General features: G+C 36.8%; 1 protein-coding gene across 1 annotated transcript; it reads left to right on the top strand.

Annotated features, from left to right (window-relative positions):
- The first annotated feature begins 910 nt into the window (after positions 1-910).
- Positions 911-24,437, top strand: LHX8 (LIM homeobox 8). Its single transcript, XM_040236754.1, has 8 exons — positions 911-999; positions 1,362-1,523; positions 5,316-5,437; positions 7,486-7,706; positions 8,222-8,325; positions 12,882-12,977; positions 19,187-19,370; positions 23,721-24,437. The coding sequence occupies exons 1-8, from the start codon at positions 925-927 to the stop codon at positions 23,795-23,797; spliced, it is 1,041 nt and encodes a 346-aa protein (XP_040092688.1). The 5' UTR covers positions 911-924; the 3' UTR covers positions 23,798-24,437.
- The last annotated feature ends 357 nt before the right edge of the window (positions 24,438-24,794 follow it).

Genomic DNA, 24,794 nt, shown 5'->3' with positions numbered 1-24,794 from the left:
AACACTTGAGTAATGCGCGTTGTTGCTTTAAAACATTTTGACCGAGGTTGTGTGAGTTGTTTTTTTAATGACACAAATTAAATTCAGCTGGATATTTTCCATTATTCGACCCGCTTTTTGCGCTGGTTAAAAATAATCCTTTGGTAACTCAAATGTTGACTTACCGAGCAATAAGTGGCAATTTACACCTTAAAGAAACGAGTATAAATCACTCGCAGCTCTAATTGCTGTAAGTTTACGAAAGAGCTGCTGGCTCGGTTTAATCTGAAGCATTTTCATTCAAATTGTCATCGGAACAAACACCAGGCTTCTTAAATCCCGCTGTAATTAGCTTTCAAGTATCCTATTAAACCTCTTCACCTTTCGGGCTATCCAACTCAAAAAGCTCCCATTTAAAAATATATATGTCTCGGTCTTTTAATTGAGGTTATTAAAGAAATCAAGTTTCTACCCCCACCCCCTCCTCAAATACTCTTTTCTTTTCTCCTACTCCACCCCACCCCCCATGCACCCCCTTTAGCCCAGTGATCCCCGCTCCGCAGTGATTGACGTCTAGAAAGAAAATGCTTTGTGCGGGGATGATTGTTATTAACTCGTTACCCCTGGCAGGGGGGCGGGGAACCGGCGTGCTCCGGTGAGCGCTGGGGACCCGTAGCCCGGAGAGCGCGGCGGCGCGCCGGGCGAGCCCCGGAGCTCCCGTGGCCGCCTCGCTGCGCGCTAGGGCTGCGCCGCCGTCCGCTCGCCCGCAGCCGCGCGGGCCCAGGCGCCCAGACGGCTGCCTGCGCGGCCCAGCGCGCCGGGGCCTTCATTAGTTCGCCCCGCGTACCGAGAAGCTGAAGCTCCGGGCTGCACGTGCCGACTCTGAACTTCTCGTCTCTGTTCCTCTCCACGTCTCGGCTCTCACCTCCTCAGTGCCAGAGTCTCATGTCGGAGGAGTGCGGGCGGACTGCAGCCCTGGCGGCCGGGAGGACTCGGAAAGGCGCCGGGGAAGAGGGGCTGGTGAGTGGGTAGGGCCCCGGGTGCTGGCTCTGGAGAGGCGGCCCAGAACGGAGGGCTGCTGTCCCAGTTCCTTCCAGGGCTCAACTGTGGGTCCTCGAGGAGCCGGTGGAGGGGGAGGGATCTGGGGCGGGCTGGGCAGAGCCGCCAGGCACCCCAGGACTTTGAGGTCGGGGGTCTGCAGCCCCGGCGACCGCGCCATGGGAGCTTGGACCCCGGGGAGGGCGAGGAGCGGGACAGCAGGAACTGGGGGTGGCTTGGGGGAAGGGAGGGGAGGCGGTGAGGGAGCCCCCGCGCGTCTGTGGGATGGGGAGAGGAGGAGGGGTCTAGAACCGCCTGAGACCGCGCCTCGTGGCTTCCTGCAGGTGAGCCCCGAGGGAGTGGGGGACGAGGACTCGTGCTCCTCCTCGGCCCCGCTGTCCCCGTCGTCCTCGCCCCGGTCCATGGCCTCGGGCTCCGTCTGCCCTCCCGGCAAGTGTGTGTGCAGCAGCTGCGGCCTGGAGATCGTGGACAAGTACCTTCTCAAGGTAGGGCGGAGCCGCGAGGCCCGAGGCAAGCGCGGTTCCCCGGGGAGCTCTGGGGAAGGAGAAAAGTTTATTTTCCCCTTCTTTTCCACTCAAGTTCTCGCTCGAGGTTGTAGACTTTCTTAGCACAACCGCCCAGTCAAGAGCAACTCATAAGGTGGGAAAAAATAGAAGAAATTTTAGAATACCCCCTGTTGTGTGTGTGGTCTAGCGGTGCCGATACCCGGGTGAATGTACTGGAGTCAGCCACCTACTTGTAGAGGAACGGAAGTGGGGAAATCCTTACCCATTCTCGAAACAAGGTTCTGCCTCATTATTTTTACCGAGCCTCGGGTTATAACCCGCAGCAACACCCAGGCGTCTGCCTGCTTATGAGGGTTCCAATATTGTTGACCGATTTTCCCTTTCCAGTGTCTCTTTTGGTGAGAACCACTGTGAAGTGCCTTAAAGAGTCTTTTCTAGACAGATGTTTTTTACATAGTCTTATGTTTATTTACACTAACCTGAGGCTTTTACAAAATAAAATTCATACTACCATTTAAATAAAAACCATTTTCAATATCTTCCTCCTCTTACTAAGGTTTAATACTTCCGGGCCAAGCAGTGATTTTTTTTTTTTTTAAAACATCATCTCCAGTGCTTAGGAGGGCAATGGAAATTGATGTGAAGTTAGACAAAACAAAAAGAAAGAAAAATGCCTGGGATGAAGTGCTTCAAGTGGTGGTTTGAGAGTTGACTGTCTGTCTTAATTTGTTTTACTTCTCTCAAGATATTGTGGGGGAGTTTTGAAGTACAAATTCTGGCAGGCCAGTTATCCATGTCATTGCATGAAGGATCATAGTCCCCCGTGTTTTAATCCTAATATCATGGAATTTCAACTTCAATAGTTTTTTTAAACCACTATTTAAAATAATGATCTCTCCTACACTAAATTAGTAGCAAACCAGTTCACTTTCTATTCTCCCCACCACCACCATCCCCCACCTAGTTTCTCAAAAGAATTCATTATGTAGAATATGAATTCAAAAAGCAAGTTTGTGAGTTTCTTTAAATTTCTGCCTCAGCATACAAAACTGCTTCATCTGGGAAGCTGGAATGATACCCTGTAGATACAACTAAGATAAAGAACCAAAAAGAGTTTTGGTGAAAACTGTTTAAAAAGTAACTAAGTTACTTAATTAGTGGTTGATTCTTGAGACTGGCAAGTTAGCATAGCTTTCTCTTTAAATCTGCATTCTTAGATTCCCATTTCAGTGTTTCTAGACCTGAGCCTCTTTGAATATTTCAAAACCATCTTTTGAATCAAAACTAGCTTCTTCCTTTCTTGAGCCCTCCCAGGAATTAGCTTTATCTTTCAGAATATTTCTGAATGGATGTATAATGGATCCACTTCATATTAGAGAAGAAAAAGAAAAAAGCTTGAAGTGACTCTTAACATAATCTCTGAATTAGATAGTCATTTCTAGCATTCATCTTTTATATGTTAATATATGTTTATATATCATATATTTGTATAAAACAATCTAAATTATCTAAATGAGGTTTTTTTAAGCTTTCTTTTGTAATAGGACTGGAGTCCTCTCAATGAAGTCTTCTACATATAGTCTTAGTTTACTCTTTAGTATATGTACAAGTGTGCATAAGTACATATTAGTAGACATGCAAGAAAACTGTCTTCCTATCATATAGGAAACTAACAAAAAGTTTGACACTTTATGATTATATAAAAACTCTTGAGTTCTCAACTCCCCCACCACCACCATTTTTAGTACATATTCTTCCAGATAAGTTTGAATTCAGTTCAAGTCACTGGTGAAAAAATAATTATTAAATAGAATATTTGAGGATGTAACTGTTTAATATAGAAAAACACCATATCATAAGGCAAGTAAAATGGAGTTAGAACAAAAATGTGAGAGGAGTTAGATCGATCTATTGCCCATGTGATACTACAGTGCCCTGTCATTTGAGTGATTTTTTTTTCTGGATTGATCCTATATATGTATACATACAGAGATTGGATGAATGCTAGCCATCAGGAAAGGTTTATAGTCTCCAGAATTTTTTCTGTTCATCTTATTTTCCTCTCTGGAAAAGAAAAAGAAGATGAAGGAAGTTTTTGTTTTGGTTTTTTTTAGTAAACTTTGAGGAAAGGTGGCACACTAGGAATTACATCTGGCTTTAGGGAACTAGAGAATGACCATGACTCTGCCCTGAAGACTGCATCTATCCTGGCTTAAAAAAAAAAAAAAAAAAAGCTTGGATAAGATCAAAATGCAGAAGGCCTTAAACAGTGGAATACTAATGGAAGCCTGTACTTCTCAACTTTAATTTAATTGGACCCATTTGAGGGGGGGCGGAAAATGCATCTCTATATCCAAGACAGCAATAACCGTTGTTAATTTTTAAAATTTTGGTTTCCTCAGATTTTTTTCCAGTTGTTTTCCAATGCTATTTTCCCTATTTACTTGTATGGTGAGCATGTTTTTTTAATAGAAAAATCAAAACTTAAATTTCACTAAAATCATCAGTGCTTTGGAAAGAGGGACATAACTAATTAGAAGCCAGTGAAACTTTCTTCTTCAGCTTCACAATACCTTTTCTATTTCATGTCACAGTAAAACATGTTGAACAGTAGTGCTAACATGATAGAATCATTGGACAAGATTGTCTTTATTATGAAATAGTGTAGCAAAAGCTATATTTCAAAATTTCCCATTTTTTCCAATTTCCTAATTCCTATATTAGGCATTAGATCCATTTGTACAATGTAACTGCTGCTTTTGCATTATTGCTGTTCTTTTACATGAAATTTAATTAAGCTAAACCAAGTTCTTGTGCCCACAAGGGCAAACTTTAGGAGCTTGCATTATAGGCAAATTCAGTTCAGTACACATCTTCATTCCCGGAGGCCAAAGGTATGCAGCTTATAGTATGATGGCAACAGTTTAAGGTGAGCATTTGTACGATTTGTCCACTGACCCGACAGTATTTCATGCCCCTATTTACAGTGTAAAGTGCTATGATTTATTAATGCATTTTATAAAATAAAATGTCTTACTAAGTATAAATGACAAACAATACCTGGGTGCCTTTTTAGAACCACTTATAATAGATTTATTTTTTTCCTTTAATGACCAAATCATTAAAGTAGGGCTACCAGTGCTTTATGTTTTGGTTATTTAATGTTAGGTGGGAGCCAGGGCTTCTGCCATATCAACATCTAAATCTACCTTAGCAGTGTCTGTTTTGTAAGAGAAATGAATTGCCTGGCTTCTTTACAAGGGTAAGTATTTATCTTACAAAGCTTTTTGTCCATTTTCTTTTTCACTGTAGCTAGTGAACAGTTTATAATGGCTAAAAAGTAGATTGAGAAGGTATGTGGCTTGAATTCTTTAGTTGCCATGTGTTATGGTGGGAAGAATTTGGTCAAGGAAAAATTATAAAGCCAATATGTAGGACTTAAAGTGACCAAAATTTTCCCTATGTTCATAGATGTTGATTAAAAAAAAAAGAATGGACATTTGATTTATTTAAAAAAAGATACTTGAATTTTTCAAAATTATTAAAAAAAATAAACACGAAGTATAGAATATGCTGTTGTGATTTTTCTGGCTGAAATCTAAAAGGATGCGTATGTATGTAAATATGACACCTCTTAGATGGCAACATTCAGAGCATGTGTTAAAATATTAAGGGGCTAGTTTTTAAATTGCCTGATACAGAAAATCAATGAAGGATACTCTTAAGCATGGTATTAGAATGGCTTCTCATTTGGCCCCTTTTTCTTCACAGGTGAACGACCTGTGCTGGCATGTCCGATGTCTCTCCTGCAGCGTCTGCAGGACCTCCTTAGGAAGGCACACCAGCTGTTATATTAAAGACAAAGACATTTTCTGCAAACTTGATTATTTCAGGTACACTGTAACTTCTTTTGTTTTTTTTTAGTAAGTAGATACACCAAGAAATTATTTACACAAAGAGAATTTTATAAATAGGCTTTCTGGTCCAGTTTTATTTACTGAAGCCCACTCTTTCTTATACAACAGATTTCAAAATGAGAATGCTTTATATTTTTGAGGTAAATTGGATTAAAACAAATAAAATTAGCATATTTATATGTTTTAGGAACCCAGTATATAAAAATTAACTTTGAATAATTTTTTCTACTTTGGCAAAGGAAAGTTTTAGGTATTATAAATAGGGAAGCTTCTTTGCTGTGCAGGGATATAAAGTATGAAATATAAGGTGACTTATTGTAGCAATGCTCTTTGTTCAGGTAGAGTAGTAAGACAAAATGAAGTAATTATAGAGGGAAAAAAATCAAAGTGTTATTGAGCTTTTACTAGTTTATTATAGAATGACCCCCTGTAATATACCTATAAAATGCCAGCAGTTTGAAAATTGTGATAAACCATATTATTCAGAAGAATTGACCATTCCAGTATCAGAAATACACCGACTCTAATTATATAACCTGACTAAAAATTCTGTTTCTTTTGTCTGTTCCTTGATATTTGTGTGATTATATTTGCCTAGGGTATTAAACGTAACATTTTCTCTGCCTGGTCTCTTTATAATCATTTAAATGGAAAATTTCCTCACGGATAGAATTCAATTCTTAATGGATAGCTATCTCAAAATTGAAATCATCCTTAAGCATGACTTTTTAAAATTATCACCTTTTTCCTTTATTTGCATTTCCAAAGGAAGAATTTTCATTGTGAAATTGGGAAGTTAATACTACATAATGAAGTTTGTAATACTAATTATGTTGTTTATACTCAATTTCAAAAACTGATTTAAGAGTTTAGTGATTGATTTGAATAAAATTGCTAGGCAAGTTAAAGCACTTCACGAAACCCAGAGTCCTTTATTTTATAAAATCATAGGATTTTATAATTACCCAAATCATATATTTCTCATCAGGTTTGCTTTCTATTTTCTCAAAACAGTAGCAATTTGCCTCCTCTTTCACATAGGGTATGCTAATCTTAAGTTTTTTTGTTTGTTTGTTTGTTTTATAATTTAAAGCTGCTTGAAATGTTTGTTTTCAGAGACTTTCTACAAGTCTAGTTCTTCAGGATTTTTTAAATACCTTGTATTTTACTATATTCAAAAATTGATTTTATGCTTCAGATTAACTTAAAAACTAGCAACACCTCTAAAGACATGTTAATGAATAGACAGAGACACATGTACTTTTCTAGTTTAATGGTGATATGCCAGGCTATGACTGCAGCTGTGGTAGGAGATATGACAGAGTGTCACAAGGACTGAGAGATAAAGGAGATCTTTACATCTGCCATTTTGTTAAGATTAACTTGCATTTAATGTCCAGAATTGTGTCTAAAAGTTTTAGGTAATATTTCTCCGCCTCTTGTGGATGGTAATGCAAGAGCTTGTTTACCAAAGGAAGCATCTCTGAGTTTTCCTTCCTCACGCACCAGAGTGAACAATTTCTGTTCTATTCATTCTTTGATAATATCAATTTTAAATGCTTTAACTTTTTAAAGTTTAGAGTATTTTCTAATTGTCTCAACTTGGCTTTAAGATATTACTATTTATATCTTCAATGGTATCGCTTTGTACTTTTAGTTTTTTCATTTTGGAGTGTATGTGTGTTATGTTGAGTCTCTAGATAATTTACAAATGTCCTGATATTTGTTACAAGAAGGATATTGAAACTCAAATTTCATTTAAGAGAAAAAATCCTATCCTCCTTTAGAGTAACAATGAGAAGTCTTTGTTTTATAAACAGGTTTGAGTTATGATCCCATCTCAAGTCTTGCTGCTGCTTACCATATTGACTTTTAAAAAATAATTTATTCCTGTTTCATTTTCAAAAGGTTTAAATACTTGGGTTAATCCAATGAGTAATATAATGTGTTAGTTTAATCCTAGACTGATGAATATCTCAACAAGCATTAACTCTTCACCCTTCCCCCGCCCCCCATTTATGTAGAAGGTATGGAACTCGCTGCTCTCGCTGTGGGAGGCATATCCATTCTACTGACTGGGTCCGGAGGGCCAAGGGGAATGTCTATCATTTGGCGTGCTTTGCCTGCTTTTCTTGCAAAAGACAACTTTCTACGGGAGAGGAGTTTGCTTTAGTGGAAGAGAAAGTTCTCTGCAGAGTGCATTATGACTGCATGCTGGATAATTTAAAAAGAGAAGTGGAAAATGGTAAATATATACTTAAAATACTTTTGAATCTTTTGGGACAGTGAACACAGGGATAAAAATAATTTTTTCCTAAGGTCGTCTTAAAGCATTATTTTGTGCAGTGTAATTGTGGTGAAACTCATTAAGCCCTCTACTGTTAGTGATGGTCTCCATCTGTTTATTTATAAGAAAAGCCATGGCATATGTATTTGCCTTGTGCCATATTCTCAGGAAGCAGCCTTGAGTTTAGGGTTCTGTTTTGCTTTTTGTAACCAGTTGTTTCCTTGTGTTTGCCTTTTTAAGGATGAGCCTTAGATGTGCACTTTCAACTTGGTGCACTTTTGACTAAATATATAAGCCTACAAATGAAATGTTGTTTCTACATGATGTTTCTAGTATGTTCTAAATCTTAAGGGATTTGGCAAACTAGAAGATGTATACAGTTTTATACCAAGCCAAGAGATGCAAGAAACCTATTATTGTATGACTGCCCCCATTTGAGTTACCAGCACATTTGGTGTGTTTTTTAAATGCAGGTAATGGGATTAGTGTTGAAGGCGCCCTCCTTACAGAGCAAGATGTTAATCATCCAAAACCAGCAAAAAGAGCTCGGACCAGCTTTACAGCAGATCAGCTCCAGGTAGACATGACCATGAATTTTAATTTTTGAAGCCCTTTTCCACCAAAAAAAGGGAAAAAAACCCCAATAAACAAAAAACACTGAAACTAACAAAAGCCAAACAAAAAGCAATGTCTATGCTGTCTTAAAACATTTTTATTTTTTCAAAAAAGTTAGTCTGTGCTTTTTGTGCAAACTGACTTGTTAAGTGTATGAAAACATTGCCCTAAATATTGTTTATCAATATTCCAAGAGTTGTGGTATGATGTGAACTTATGCAAGTTTGTCTCCCTGATGTTTGTTAACATTAACATCAAGGTGCAAACAAAATGTTGCTCTGTCCTGACTTCCTGAAAAAATTACTTTAACCCAGGTATTTATGTTACTACATGTAATTTTAATAGAAGACAGAACATTTTGGGACACTTAACAGAAAGAGACATTCAGTATGTGGGTCTGTGGGACTCTGATGTGTTCATCTTTTTAACAAACTGCATTGAGTCTTTTAATAGACAAGACTGTAGATTTTCTGAGTAGGAAGGAATTGAAAATGCCTTACCATAAATAGAAATCTACTGATTGACTGCAATCAAGTAGACCTTTCCTTGTTTTTAAAGGGGGTAGAGGGAGTAATTCTATAATTTGATGCTAAAGTTTGATTATGTTCCCTGAAAATAGAGGGATTATTTTCAACTTAGTTGCCCTAAATATAATTGTCATAACTTCTATTTTTATAGTCAGGAAAATAATGAAATAATTACTCTTTGCTTTATATTTAAGTCTGTACACACAGTGATTTTTTTCTGGCATTTTTTTTCAGATAAATCATTTTCTAAAAGATTAGTGTGACTGAAGTATTTATGTTAAGGTGAGGTAACATTTATTGAGCACCTACCATGTATGTATGGCTAGGTGCTTTACACATATTATCCATCTTAGCTCAGACTTTAGAGGGTTTTTATACAGTGTTAATAAGTGAATGAAGGTAATTTTTTGAAAAATTGCTGATAGTATTCTAATATTTGTCAGTATGTAAGATGAATACAGTATGAGAGAATATTTATTTTGACAATGATTAAGAAAGAAGCCTTGATATGACATAAATATCCCAAAGGACCTTAATGTCACTGAAAAGCAATCTAGCTTTAAAATCTAGATCCATTCTTAAAAAAAATTCCAGAAAATTATTTTTGATTCCTTAATTCAGGCATCGACTACTATAGTAAGTAGAAAATGGAAGGTAAGGCAGCTGAAAGAAATATCTGTTTGAAGCTTGTTTTTCTGGGTGCCTCATGTGGTTATCATGAAAATCATGTAAAGCCCCAGGTTAGGGGATACGTGTACCTGTGAGAGACCTGGTAGCAAAATATCCAGTAGCTAAAAGGTGTCTGAGTTAAAATAGAATCTCTAATATAAATATGTTCTGTGTATGAAGTGGGCTGTTTCCGTGAAAGACTGCCATAATTTTAATAGTCATAAGATCAATAACTTTAATTCGATATAAAAATTTATTAGTAAAAGGGTAACTGAAAATTTGAAGCAACTTTTAGGTAGATATGTACAATCTCATCTGGAAAGTGTAGATACTAATTAAATAGAAAGGGAATAATATTTGTGGAGGTCTTTGTTTACCAAGTCCTATGCCAGATAATTTCCTGTACGTTATCTTTTTTCATCTCTTACAATTCATCCAAGAACTGCAGAGACTCCCCCAAGGCAGACAATCAAGGGAATGGCAGAGAAGAGATTTGGACCTTACTTCCCAAACTTCTGGTCTTTTAATTTTCCTTAGCCTCTCAGGAGACCATGAGTAGAACTGTGCCTTACTAGCACTCCATTTCACGGCTGTGGCAGCTAAAACAAGAGTGAGATTCTGAATCTTGAAGATGGCTTTATAGTTTTAAATTGCAAATGTGCATAAAAACTACTTAAGCATTATTATATGAAAATGTGATCTGAATCATGAGTTTTAAAAAATTTATACCAGAATCATAGGTTTTTAAAAATGAAAGCAGAAATTATATTCTTTCTAAACATGTTCTCACTTATTCAGTGTTGATTAGCATCTGTCTATGCCAGGAATGACTGAAACGATGAGGCATAATCTTGTCCTCAAGTGTTCTTTGTTGCTTAGGTATCTAGGATAAATTGAATCATTATACTTTACCAGAAGCTTTAATAAATCAGGCCATGTACCTTACTGTTAAATTGTCTTACTTCTCAGAAAGCTAATTATTTAAGTAGTGCTTAAATTTAGCAAAACAGTAAAATATAGGTGATCAGTGAGTCAAGACTATTCATACAGTACCTTGCTTGGACTTAGAAGAGTTAAAGTATGAGGAACAAACAAACTTCGAAATTCTTTAGAAAATTACGAGAAGAAAAAAATTGTTTAACACAAACTAGACTATTCTGTGTTGGCAAAAATATTTCAAATATTGTCTCATTTGTATAAATTGTATTTTTAAAGTTCCTGCCAATATTATGGTTTGCTTATTGTAGTTGGAAGTACTTGCTCAATGATTATTAATGTTAAACATGCCAGGGTTAGCACCTACTTTAATCTACTTTCAGATTAAGTTGGTCAGCTGCTACTATGCAGACTCTTGACATTTTTGGTAGACTTTCTGGCTTGAAAATGATGTGTCTACAGAGGCTAGATCCTTGACCATTTTAAATAGCTCAGAAGAGGAATAGGGTAGATTTTTGGCATCATTAGTGACTGGAGAGCAATGAAACCAAGTTGAAATTAAAAGGATTCCTTTGTGAGACTAAACACTGATGAATACATCTTACTTTTCCATTAGCATATTCCAGTTTTAAACCATCAGTGTTGATTTAAGTTTTCCTCTATTCCTTAATGAGAAATTGCTTTAGTAAATGTAATTTGGTTCCATTATTAAACTTGTGAATTTGAAATGCATTTGTGAAGAGCATATGTTTTTTGTTTTATAAATTATCTATAATAACATTACAAATAAATATCTGTTCAGCTTTCCTCCTTGAAAAATTAAAAAAACAAAGACATTAATTTGTTCATTTTTTTTTTCTCTTTTGGATGTTACATGCTCAACTATGTATAAACACAACTATTTGCACATGAAGATATTAAAGTAACACATTTGGAGGAGGAGAGGAAGGATTACGTGAACTGGGCATGATAATAAACTTTTAGGCTGTTTCTGCCCATTTTTAAAAGCAAAAGTAAAAGTGCTAGTTTACAGCAAGTGTGTGGATAAGTATATTGGACTGGAAGCCAGGAATGCCTTATTCTGGAAGAGTCCTATCAGTGAGAACCTAAGTGAAAAAAATACATAATTTTTAAACCTCATAAGGTTTCCCAGAACAACATTGATCTTTTTCTCCACACTATCTTCGGATTTTCTGCATATTGTGGAGGTTCATTCAGTTAATCTGGGCATTATCTCCAGATATAATGGATAAGACATTCCCTTTGCCCTCCAGAAACTCACTTTCTGCTATGAAGAGCTCTACTTGCTAGCAAATTAGCTAGCTACTTGGTGACAAGTGCAGTGGCAGAAGATGGTATTATTTGAGGAACATAGTAAAGAATGCAGTTAATCTTGACTGTTGGAAATGGTGTCAGGGTCAGCAGAACTTTAGATTAGGTAGATTACCCCCGTCCCATGCCCAGGACATGCACAATGTCCTAGGCTCTACTCTCTCATTATAATACTTTCTTTATATTTTATATTTCCCTCTATTCACTTTTAAGTAATAAAATTCAAATATCTTGCTTGATTCCCAATACTTCCTTTTCTGAAGGAATCCAAAGCCCTTTGCTTGTGCTTTTATTCTGGAGCTCCTTTTCCTCCTCCTCAACTCCATGCATCTCACTTTAACTTGTATTGTTGTTAATTATTGGCATGCATATATCTTTCTCCCAGGAAGCTGAGGCCAGGTTCCAATCCAGAGGTTCACATCAGAATCATCTGGGAGCTTTTCAATCTGTGAATGTTTAGATCTCAGGAAATTCTTATACAATAGACTGATGAGTATCTCTTTTAAGGTCCCAGATGTTCCTTTGCATAGAACAAGTGCCGAAACAAAGAATGATGGCATCATTGCAATTAAGTGGAGTGCAGTCTGTTGCACTGTCTACTATTTTCATACTAATAAAAATTGATGTAGGGGCCTTGAATCTATTTAGTTGAGTAGAGGTCAAAGATACGATTTTTATATTTTTAAAAATTGCTTAATGCTAGTAATTTTTAACAAAATGGAAAAAATAGTAAATAGACTTTTATGCATTTTTTGTGGGTTGTAAGAATGGAAGAAAAGGTGAGCTTATTTTTAACAGCATAGTTGAGAGACAAGTTTTTTTATGTTGAAATTTATTTTTTTAAAGATTTGGGCATAGCAAATTGTGCATAATTTTACATAATATGCATTCTTTTTATTGATATACACTTCTCTGTATTGATTTTCAAGTAGTAAAATACAAGTACTCCATTTTCTTGTGCATGCCTTATCTCTCCTGTCATCAAAGTTCAGAAGATTGAGCTGCTTATTTTTAGCTATTTACTATTTACTACCTACATTTTTTAAAAAAACAGGTTATGCAAGCACAGTTTGCTCAGGACAACAACCCAGATGCACAGACTCTCCAGAAACTGGCAGAAAGGACAGGCTTGAGCAGACGTGTGATACAGGTGACTATTTTAAAGGTTAATCAAGAGATACTAAAAGTTCTATTCTAGGTTTTTATAAGTGTACATTGTGTGTGTGTGTGTAGAAATGTCAAAGCATTAGCTTCTCATTTTAGATCTCTTCACATTTTAAATCAGTTTTTTTAAAAGCCTGATAACTATTAGCCTGCATGATCCAGGCTACCATTTGTTAGACAGCTCTTTGCAGAAGTTACTTCATTCATTGCTCAGAGAAAGCCTAAGATCCTAAGGCTAAAAAGACAACTATGGTTTGAAGCTAGATCTGTTTTTGAAGCCAGAATTGTTTCTACTTTTCTATGATTGTGTATGTGGATGTGTGTGTGTGCAGGGGGTGGACAATGTTCTTGACTTTTATTAAAGATCCAGGTAGAAGGAATGATGTAAACAAAAGTAGGGAAGGATAAGTTAGAGCAAATTTGTTGGAAGATAAAATTTATGTTTGCAAATTGTGGGAAATAGAGTTGTTTGAGCTGAACTTGGAGAGGCCAGTGAATATCAAGTTTGCTTCTGAGTAGGAGAAAACCATGATATGTATTTTTAGGAAGAAAGGACTGGTGACGGTACATAGGAAGACTTAGAGTTGGGAGAGGCTACATGGAGATTGACAGTTTAGGTGTGATGCCCAGCAAAATAATGATTTTTCAAAAAGAGACTTAGCTGGTGGCCTCAAATTCATTCTGAAACATTTTATCTACTGAAGACTAATGGCCGGCACTGGACGCAAGAGAGACAAGGGAAAAGACCTGGGCACTGTGATGGTGAAGCAGAGAGACGTCGAAGACGACTTACGTTTGAAGTCAGAGTATCCATGGAAATGGTGTTACTGACAGGACTATTAAAGGATTTTAAAATGTGGGTTTGGCAGTTGGGAGGGAGATGAATTCCTTTTCCAGCTCTGATTATCAGGCAATGATGGTGGCAGTTGAGCATGTAAACCAGTATTTTAAAGGATGAAACATCATTTCCATGGATACACTTCCCTGGTGGCTTAGAAAATAAAAGAATCTGCCTGCAGTGCGGGAGACCTGGGTTCGATGCCTGGGTTGGGAAGATCCCCTGGAGAAGGGAATGGCTACCCACTCCAGTATTCTGGCCTGGAGAATTCCATGGACAGAGGAGCCTGGCAGCCTACAGTCCATGGGATCACAAAGAGTCCAACATGACTGAGCAACTTTTACAAAGGATGAACGAGACTCATGAAACTAGCTCCTTTATAGAGAGACGGTGGGCAATAAAAACCGAGGAATGACATCTATGGAGTGAGCTGTGTGAACTAGACCGTCACAGCCAGAACCAAGGAATGCGTCTAGTGTAGAAGCATCATGGAAGCCCGAGGACTGAGGTAGATTCAAGATGGAGGTGGTCAACTGTATCAGGATCTTATATTTCCTTCGATTAGGGAAATGGAAAACAATTTTAAATAATATTTAAGGTTAAAAAGGTATAACAGAGTGATGATGCAAGTGACTGACTATAAGATGATGTTCAGTGGATGGAAACAGTTAAGTCTAACACTGCACTGTAATGTTTTATTTCTTAAATTGGCTGGTGGGTAAACAGGTGTGTGTTCTTCAGTTTATTTCTATTAGGCCTGAAGTATTTCATAATTAAAAGATCATTTATTCCAAGAAGTCAGTGGGAGAGACCTGACGATACCTCAGCTTCTATGAAGACCTAGATTTGCAGTGGATTTGGTTAAGTGCAGTGTATGAGGCTGTCTGAGGCGGCAAGTCCCATAACCTCAGTACTTTCAGATGTCCAGGGTATTGTGTTTGTATCAGAGTGCTGGATTCTAGAAAGGGGCTAACAAGGAACCAGCGGGAAAAGACTGCTCCCTTTAGAGGAAGATTAAGGTCAAAAAAGTCTGGAAATCATGTGCTGTTATTAACAGCAACAGGGATATTTATCTGGAGAAAAGATCCAGAGATGGTAAGGGAAGGATGAGTATAAACAGAGGTGTCTTTAAATGGTTATGAAAGGCGGCAGCATCATGTCTCTGTGAGGGAATGTAGGAGAAAAACAGATTTCACTCACAGTGAAGAATTTTCTCAGTATGTAAGTCTACAAAATTGGCATCGGCTACCATTGAGCACTACTGGTAAAGAAACTGCCTGCCAGTGCAGGAGACGTGGGTTCAGTCCCTGGGGCGGGAAGATCCTCTAAAGGAGGCGTGGCAGCCCTCAGTATTCTTGCCTGGAGAATCCTATGGCCAGAGGAGCCTGGCGGACTACAGTCCATGGAGTCATAGAGTCGGGCATGACTGAGCAGCTTAGCACATACCACTGAGGTGGTGAGTTTCCTTTACCTGGAAGTGAAACTTCCTTTGTTGAGGTAGTTCCAACTCAATGGTCTGAGGGGTTCCTCATAATCTAAGACTCTATACATTCAGTGACAGTGATTGCTGTAGCTAAGTCAGATTCATGGTTATTACGTTTTAGATTACTTTGAAGTTGGAAGCAAAGGAAAATGGAAGATTTTCTGAGAGCTTTCTTTATTATTTGAAGAAGTAAGAACCCCAGACAGACATCTCTCATATAATTTCTGGGTATTTAGGTCACCAGTATTATGAGCAAGTTAACTACATTGCAAGCCCTAGAACCTGGAGAATATATTGTTGGGTGGTGGGTTTTAACATGTAAGAGTTAAATATTTTGATAAGATGGCAAAGGAGTGCTAACAACTCAAATATATAGTCCTTTACAGTGTTTTTGAAGGATTAGTTACTGTGAACTCAAATAGTAGTCAGAACCTCTTTGCCCAGCTACTTCCTAGCATTGAGCGCACATTAGAAATGTTAAAGAAAAGAGATTTACTAGGCTTTGATTCTTATATACAAACTAGGTTACCCAAATATTAGGTGGAAATACTGGTCCTATACAGGATATTATTACAGATCTCACCTTTACTAGCTAAAGTCTGCATGAAAGTGAAAATTGTTAGTCGCTCAGACATGTGTGACTCTTTGCAACCCCATGGACTGTAGCCCGCCAGGTTCTTCTGTCCATGGAGTTCTCCAGGCAAGAATACTGGAGTGGGTAGCTATTTCCTTCTCCAGAGGATCTTCCCAATCCAGGTAACAAACCTGGGTCTCCTGAATTGCAGGCAGATTCTTTACCATCTGAGCCTCCAGGGAAGCCCTGAAAGTCTGCATAGTGAGACATTGTAACAGAGCAGATCATCACTGAGCTGAAATCACAGAACAAAGATGGGTGATTTTACTTTTAACAGTCTACATCCAGATATAATCACTGCTCACATATCCTTTCACAAAGTTGAATTATGAATTGTATATCTTACAGAAACATGATAAAACATTGCTATTTCTCCCAGTGTGCTTGGAGTTCTCTTTCCATATTAAAATATACATCCTTTGTGTTACTATATAATTTAGTTTATTTTGAATTTTTTTACATCATAAAAATGCTACAATGAAGAACATTATGTATATACTTTGTGCATTTGTTCAGTGGTGTCTATAGGATAAATTTCTAGAAGTGAGATTATTGAGTCAAAAGATAAAAACATTATAAGAGCTTTTGACTGATAGTACAAAATTCACCTTGCAGAAAGTTCATAATCAATTTATTCTCCCAGAACCTACATATGAAATTTCTCTTTCCTCAACGTGGATAAATCCTAAAAACTATCATTCTTTTATATCCTTTCCAATTGCCAGTAAGAAAATATCATTGTTTTTATTTATCTTTCTTTTATTATCAATAAACTTTAATATGTTTACTTATATTGTGATTAAAAATGTATTTTTTAGCTGATTTTTATATTGGGTTATTTCTTTTCTCTTTATCTTACAGATTTTTATTATTTATGATGTTAAACTTTCATAGTTTATCAATTGCCTTTTCATTTATTTTTACCACATAGAAATTTTACATTGTTTTGTATTCAAATCTCTCCATATTTTTTTCCTGATAGCTTTGGCTGTTTTCTTGCTCAACTAGAGAAGTATATCAACATTGGCTTTTGTTTCGATAAACATTTATGGTCCCAATTATTTATATCTAAACCCTTATTTATTTGTAATGGACTTTTGGTTACATGTTGTAAAGTTAAGATTTCTTTTTTCCCCCCAAATGATTAGGTAGCTTCCTCTAATCAATTCTATGCCAGCTCTAATTTCTCAGTCATTTAAAATTACATCTTTTTCATACATTAAATTCTTTTATTTGGCCCTTTCGGTTTTCTAAGAGATTGATCTAATGCACTAGTCTTTTCTTTTACAGAATGTCTATGTGGCCTGCTTTCAGCTTATGTATTTTATAATTTACAACTTAGATTTTTTAAAAGTATGTTACTTAGAAGAAATTTTAACTCTGTTAGAGGTTTTCAAAGCAAGAGGAGATTTTAAGTCAGTAAGGAGAATCAAAAGGACTTGTATTTCATTCCTCAAGCTAGATAGTCCTCATGTCAGAAGTTTTCTGATGCCTGAAATCTTTATTTAAATGTGCAGGTGACATGATTCTTTGTGTTTTCAAACATCTCTTTGCTTAATTACCTGTTGATTTTTTTCTAGAAGGTATTTGAATTACATTAAGGTAGTTATTCTACTGTTAACATCAGGCTATCTTCATATTTATTTCCAAAGTCTGAAATTTAAAAAAAAATAACTGAGTGTTTTCCATCTAATATATAATTTATTGGAGACATCAGATACCTTGAAGAAACTCTGGGAATCATAGTGCTATGTGTTTCAGGTTAATGTCATCCTGTGGGGTGCCTGTCTTCTGGGCAGTGTCAGGGGAAAAGGCAGGTGGCAGCTGTCCTTGGTTAAAAGTTGGAGACTCTGTGAGTGTGTCTTCTTGGCTGGCTGGGTGATGGCAGTGGCACCTGTTGTTCAGGAGCCTGTAAAGGGAGCTGTGACTGGAGACTTTGGATGAGATCGCTGTAGAGATACCCGAGTCTCGCTGCTGCTCCAGAACATGGGTGATAAGGCTGTGACTACATCATTTTCCTTGATACATGCCTAAGCTCGTTCCCGAAATACTCCTTAGATGCTACCCCTCAGCCACCTGCTCAGACCCTTTTTCCTTTGGTTTTAACCCCTTGAGTTTATACCTCTGTTTATGAGTCCCAAGGATAGCAAGGTATGCCTTTTGAAGTTGGGCCAACTTTTTAATAAATCTTTTTTGTGTTCAGCTCTCTGTTCCACGTTGTTCAGCCCTGATTCCCTTGAGCCATCAACTAACTGCCTGCCAGCCCTGGGCAGAGACTTATGCCCCTGGCCTTCTCTCTTGATCCCCAAATGTTCTTATCCTAATTTCCTTATAAAGTTTTAATCCCTCCACTTCTCTATCTTCTTATGACAGAGTTGTTTGGAGTGATAGCAAATAAATGCTGTAATATTTTAATAGAGGAACACTGTGTAGGCAGGTTATATCTAAGAGCAGGAAGTTCACATGCAGGTAGCTTAGTTACTGGAAGCATTCTGGGTGGTCTAGACTTGTTTACCCTCACCTGCACATAAAATTCTGCTTAACCCAGAACTTCCTTTATTTTTGTGATGGAGTGGACACAAGGTGGTTAGCTCTTTACATTTGGTGAACTGTTTCACCAGTGGATATGTTTGCATTTTATTCTACTTAAATATTGCTAGTTGTTTCTTACTGTAAGCCTGACTTTAACCTGCTTCTTAGAGAATAGCCTATGCATTTACTAAGAGAAATTGAACTCAGCAGGTTACCGAGAGACTGGAATAACTGAATCAAGAGGTTTGTAGAAAGCCTTAAGTTCTCAGTGGGGATTTTAATCATTTGAAAATGGATTTCAAATAAGTCCAGCAGGTGTCTGAGAATACAGTGAGTAGTGTATTTTTAAAAAATTTCTGATGAAAGGGTTTTTTTCCGTTTTTCTTTTTGTCCCAAATGTCAGTAGGAGAACCAAGGAAACTTTTCTGAAATTTTGAATCCCCTCCCCCATTTTTATTTTGGAAGATGCTGGCTTATTATAGAACCTGTTTTAAATTAAATCATCAGATAATTATTATTTGGGCAAAGAAAATGACCTGATAACTGTGCAAAATGATTTCTCTTGTGTCTACAGAACTCTTTTTTAAAGAAAGCTGCTTTAGATTTATGCTGTGCTTAAATGGTAGAGTGGCATCCTTTGTAGTAGTGAACTGGTATTGTACTCAGCTGCTATGTGACATAGCTACTGTTGCTTTTCTGCTCTCTCAGGTATGGTTTCAGAACTGTAGAGCACGCCACAAGAAACACGTCAGTCCTAATCACTCCTCCTCTGCCCCAGTCACAGCAGTGCCACCCTCCAGACTGTCTCCACCTATGTTAGAAGAAATGGCTTATTCTGCATATGTGCCCCAAGATGGGACGATGTTAACTGCACTGCATAGTTATATGGATGGTAGGTATCCTAACATTTAACAGCTGCCTTTCAAACAATCACTCATACCTTCTAATATTGTATTATTAATAGGATTCACATTTTGAAATATTACCTCAGTAGTAGCTGAAAAATACTGTGGGAGAGGGATGCAGTAGGGAGAAGAACCATCCAATCTTCCTACTTCTGTGCCAGCCTTTTAAGGGGCATGTGGAGCACTCACTTTACAGCTAAAATACAGATATTCATAGTGACTCACAGATAGTGCTTGATTTTTACTTAGAAAAAGCATTCTTTTTGTTTTGACCTGATAAATATTTGAATAATTTATTTTCCTATGGTCAGACACAAGTATTCACCCTCAGATTTTTAGATTGAGGTTTACTGAATTTTGTTAAACTTTTTTATTGAAGCAAAACGTACATATGGAAAAGTACACACATAAGTATTCAATTTGATGAATTAATAAAATCAACATATCCATGTAAATACTACCCAGAGGAAGTAGTAGGATATAATTAGCACCTCAGAAGCTTCTATGTCCCCTCCCAGTCATTATCCTCTTCCTCCAAAGTAACATTGCCTTGACTTCTAAAATCATGTTCTGGTTTTGCCTGTTGTTGAGCTTTATATAAATCAAACCTTGCAGAATGTATTCTGTGTCTCACTTCTTTCAACTATAATGTTTGTGAGATTCCTTTGTATTGTTGCAAGAATCAGTGATTTGTTTCATTGTTATACAAAATTCCACTGTAGGATACCATTATCCACTTAGGGTTGGTAGGCACTCATTTTATTTCCAGTTTGGGCTTTTGTGTATATGATGCTATGGCCCTCATTGTACACACCTTTTGGTGCACGTTAATTCACAGTTTTATTTAGTACGTATATGCTAAGAGTAGCATATAGGGTCCTGGCTACACATATGTTCAATCTTAGTTGATTCTGCCAAAAAGTTTCTGATACTGGTTGAACCAATATACACTCTGACCAGCAGCACATGAGAGGTCAAGGTGCTCTACATCCTCTCCAGCACTTGATGTAGTGTAACCTCTTAATTTAGCCAGCTTAGTGGTTGTATAGTGCTATCTCATTATTTCCATTTGCTTTTCCCTCATCTCTGAAGAGCCTGAGTATTTTTCCTTTGGGCATTTGTATATTGGTTTTTTTTTTGTGTGTGTGAAGTACCTGTTCATGTCCTTTGCTTGTTGGTCTGTTGGCTTGTCTGTTTTGTTTTTCCTTGATTTGTGCTAATTTTGGCTGTGTATTGCATATAGATAAGTTTTTTCATGATTATATGTATTGCTGTCTTAAGGGTATGTTTCATGGAGCACAAGTTCCTAATTTTAATATAGTTCCATCAGTTTTTTTCCTTCATGAGGAATGCTTTTTTTATGACCTGTTCAAGAAATTGTTCCTACTCAAAGGTAATGAAGATATTCCTCCTATCAGTTCAGTTCAGCTGCTTAGTCGTGTCTGACTCTTAGCGACCTCATGGACTGCAGCACTCCAGGCCTCCCTATCCATCAACAACTCCCAAAGCTTGCTCAAACTCATGTCCATTGAGTCAGTGATACCATCCAACCATCTCATCCTCTGTCGTCCCCTTCTCTTCTGCCTTCAGTCTTTCCCAGTATCAGGGTCTTTTCCAGTGAGTCAGTTCTTTGCATCAGGTAGCCAAAGTATTGGAGCTTCAGCTTCAGTGTCAGTCCTTCTAATGAATATTCAGGACTGATTTCCTTTAGGATGGACTGATTTGATCTCCTTGCTGTCCAAGGGACCCTCAAGAGTCTTCTCTAACACCACAGTTAGAAAGCATCAATTCTTTGGTGTTCAGCTTTCTTTATGGTCCAGTTCTCACATATATACATGACTACTGGAAAAACCATAGCTTTGACCAAATGGACCTTTGTCATATATTCCTCCTGTGATATCACTAACCATGTTTTAGCTTGACATTTAGATTTACAGTCCATCTAGAATTGAATTTTCTATGTAGTGTAAAATAAGGACAAAGTCTTTGTTATGTTTATGAAAGTACCAATTTCCCAGCTGATTTTCTGTGCTACATTGTCATAAACCAAGTGTCCATATAATTTATATGTCAACTTCTGTATCCTTAGAAGAGCCTAGAGGGCTACTGTCCATGGGGTCACAAAGAGTTGGGCATGACTGAAGGGACTTAGAACATACTATTCTGTTTTATTGGTCTATTTATTTCTGTATCCATACCTAATTGTTTTACTAATGCTGGATATATAATTATTGATATCCAGTAATACATGTTATCCTATTTTGTTGTTTAAGTTTGTATCGCCTCTTCTTGACCCTTTATGTTCCCATAATTTTTTCCAACAAAAAAGAAAATAATTGAGATTTTGATATAATCTATTAAATAATTTGGTAGGAAACCACCATCTTAATAATATTGTCTTCCAAACCATAATCCTAGTCTGTCTGTCTGCTTATTTAGGTTACCTGCAAATGCTCTCTTATATTCTGGAGTTTTCTGTTTAGAAACCTTACACATCTTTTGTTAGGTTTTTTTAATAGGTTTTTGTTTTGATGCAGTTAACTGTAAATGGTTTTTCCTTTATATATGGAAATCTAGGTTTACAGCTATTTTCTTTCAGCACTTTGACAATATGAATAAAATAGTTTTCTTCCATTGTTTCTGTTATTTAGAATATAGTTAATTGACTTGATACCACTTATTGTTGAAGTCAGCTATGGGTCTTATTCTTGTTCCTTTAAAAGTGACTGTCCTTTCCCCCCCAGATTTTCTCTTTGTGCTTGGTTTTAAGTTTTGTAGAATGTGCCTAGATATGCTTCTTGAACATGAAAGTTTGATGTATTTGCTTATATAAACTTTCTGTATCTTCAAATATTATTTCTGCTACTACTGAAAAAGTCCATATTTTCTAGCCTTTTGATTTCCATGTTCTGGACTAGATATTTTCTTCTGATCTGTATTCCACTTCACTAATTCTCTCTCTGTATATGCTGTAAAACTCACTTGCTGAGGTCTTAATTTCAGTTATTGTTTTCAGTTTTTAGCATTTCCATTTCATTCTTTTTTTTTTTTATTTCTATACCAGAATTATCTATCTTATCACTTTATTCCTTAATACAATTGTTATGCTAATTATAGTTATTTTAAAGTTCATACCTGACAACTCCAATATCTGGATATTTTTGCAATCTATTCTATTGTTTTTTCCTCTTTGTTTTTAGTCATGTCTTACTTGCCTTGTTACTTTTTTATTGCACTTCAGATGTGAGGTGGGAAAACTAGAAATAATTTGAAGCTCTGGATGGGATATTTTCCACCAGACAAAATTTAGTTTTGCCATTGGCAGGGAGTTAGGTCAGGGGAAGATCAACTTAATCCAATCAGACATCAGTTCTCACAAAGGCTGGCATGTTTCTGGGTCACCACTTCTTGGCAGTAGCCTTTTGAGATACCCCTCAAAGCTTGTGTTTTGTTTTGTGTCTATTGTTTTTAATGAGGGCTTCTCTTCAGTGGTACCTGGTCCTTCATATTTGTTCCCCAGTACCCAAAGTCTAACTCCTGAAAACTCTGCTAAACTTCTCAGCCTCTTAGACACTCATTTTCTTTTAAAATTGTTATTACACTTGTGGAGGAAAAGTAGCCTCATTTTATTTCCTTCCTTCTCTAGGACTTGACTTTGCGAACTCTCACTTCCTTGGTATCTTTCAGATGCCTTCAAACAGCTTTTTAAAAATTTTGTCCAGCTTTCTTAGTTGCTCTTAGAAGGACATTTGGTTTGAAGCAGCATAGTCTTTGCTGAGAGTGAAAAGTTCATTTTAAGCTTTGGTTAAAGTAAAATTCAGAGCCTGTATCATTGTTGCCATTTATCCTAGTGTACTAGGATTAAAATTGTGTGTGTTCACATGAATGACTGTAGTGTTGCCTGAATCAAATGTGTTTTCATGTCTGCTTAGGAAAGAGTCAGTTAAACATCCATAAATGGGAATTTGGGGCAGGAGTCACCCTATAGAGGAACCTTCGTATGAAATTTAGCAACATCTCTATAGACGAAGGTGGTGTGTTTCTGGCTGCAGGGTAAAGTGCAGTGAATGGGGTATGGATGGAGGACTTTAAAGTGGTAAAAGCTTGGGGCCCAAAATAAAGATTTTGGAGTAAACCATTCCTGGATTCTCATAATACTATACTCACTATGCTGAATAAGTTAATGCTTCTGCTGAGGTCAGTAGAATAGCTTGGTGCCCTCAGCTATAATCAGTAGTGAGAGGACTTTGCCTTGGATTGTTTTTTGTTTGTTTTTAAGTCAGTTTTATTTTATTTACCATACAAAACTGATCCACAAATTTCTTTCTATTTTGTAGCTCATTCACCAACAACTCTTGGACTCCAGCCCTTGTTACCCCATTCAATGACACAACTGCCAATAAGTCATACCTAATTCCTTTTTTCAGGGATAGAAATGATTAAGGATATAAACTTGTCATTTGTTATGTGTAAAATACCATTGAAAATATATTAATGTTAATTTTTTATTTAACACCCAAAGCATTTCCAACATCACTTTGCTGCCCAGGTATGTATCTCTAGTTGGCCTGCAAGACACTTTTATTGATTCTTCATTTTTTGTAAAACTTATGTTTACAAGAAGAAAATAAATCAAAACTTTTTTTTGTATTGTATGAAAATAGTTCACTCGAGTGTGTATCTGTTAATTTATTTGTCATCAAAAGAGCACTTTGCCTAAAAGAAAGGACTGACAAGTGTGCAAAATGTTTACAATCCTTTGTGAAATTGTAGTTTATCATTAGTTTGTATCTGTAAGTTATTGTTATAAATATTACCTGTATTTTTTGTTATATACAACTTTATACTTTGAAGCTTGTATCTGTGAATTTGCAATTGAAATTTATTTTGCCAGTGTTTTCTGAATGAACTGAATAAAGCTTCTGTTGTAGCATGCCATGCAAACACATTATTGTGTTTGTGGTTGATGAACTATGGCTGTAAATAACACTATAGTTTAATAAGCCCACCATTCTAAGTTTATTAAACATTTTTCATTCTTGTGAAAGTTTCAACCAATTTATCCTTTTTGTGTGTGTATTTTCAGCAGTAAGTTGACTTTAGCCTCTTACACGTATAATAACAACTTTTAATTTTAAAAGTCATTTTGTTTTGAGCTTTGTTGTGAGTACATTTAATAGGAAACTTATTTGTAGATGATTGCACTTAAGAAAAGAACACCTGAAAATATCTCATTTGGCAAATTGTCTCTTTTGAACTAGCTAATAAAATTAATGTGAAAGAAAAGGCAGAGTGCTTTTCAAAATCACCTTTTGGGGTGTCCCAAGCCAGAAACGAAATGTGGGCCATCAGAATGTATTTCTTAAGGGTTGAAAAAGGAGGACAAGAAATATTTGGAGTTTTTGATCAGT

This window comes from Oryx dammah, unplaced genomic scaffold (assembly GCF_014754425.2).
Source record: "Oryx dammah isolate SB20612 unplaced genomic scaffold, SCBI_Odam_1.1 HiC_scaffold_11227, whole genome shotgun sequence".
NCBI lineage: Eukaryota > Metazoa > Chordata > Mammalia > Artiodactyla > Bovidae > Oryx > Oryx dammah.
Note: the sequence above shows the minus strand (reverse complement) of the source record. Positions and strands in the feature narration are given on the sequence as shown.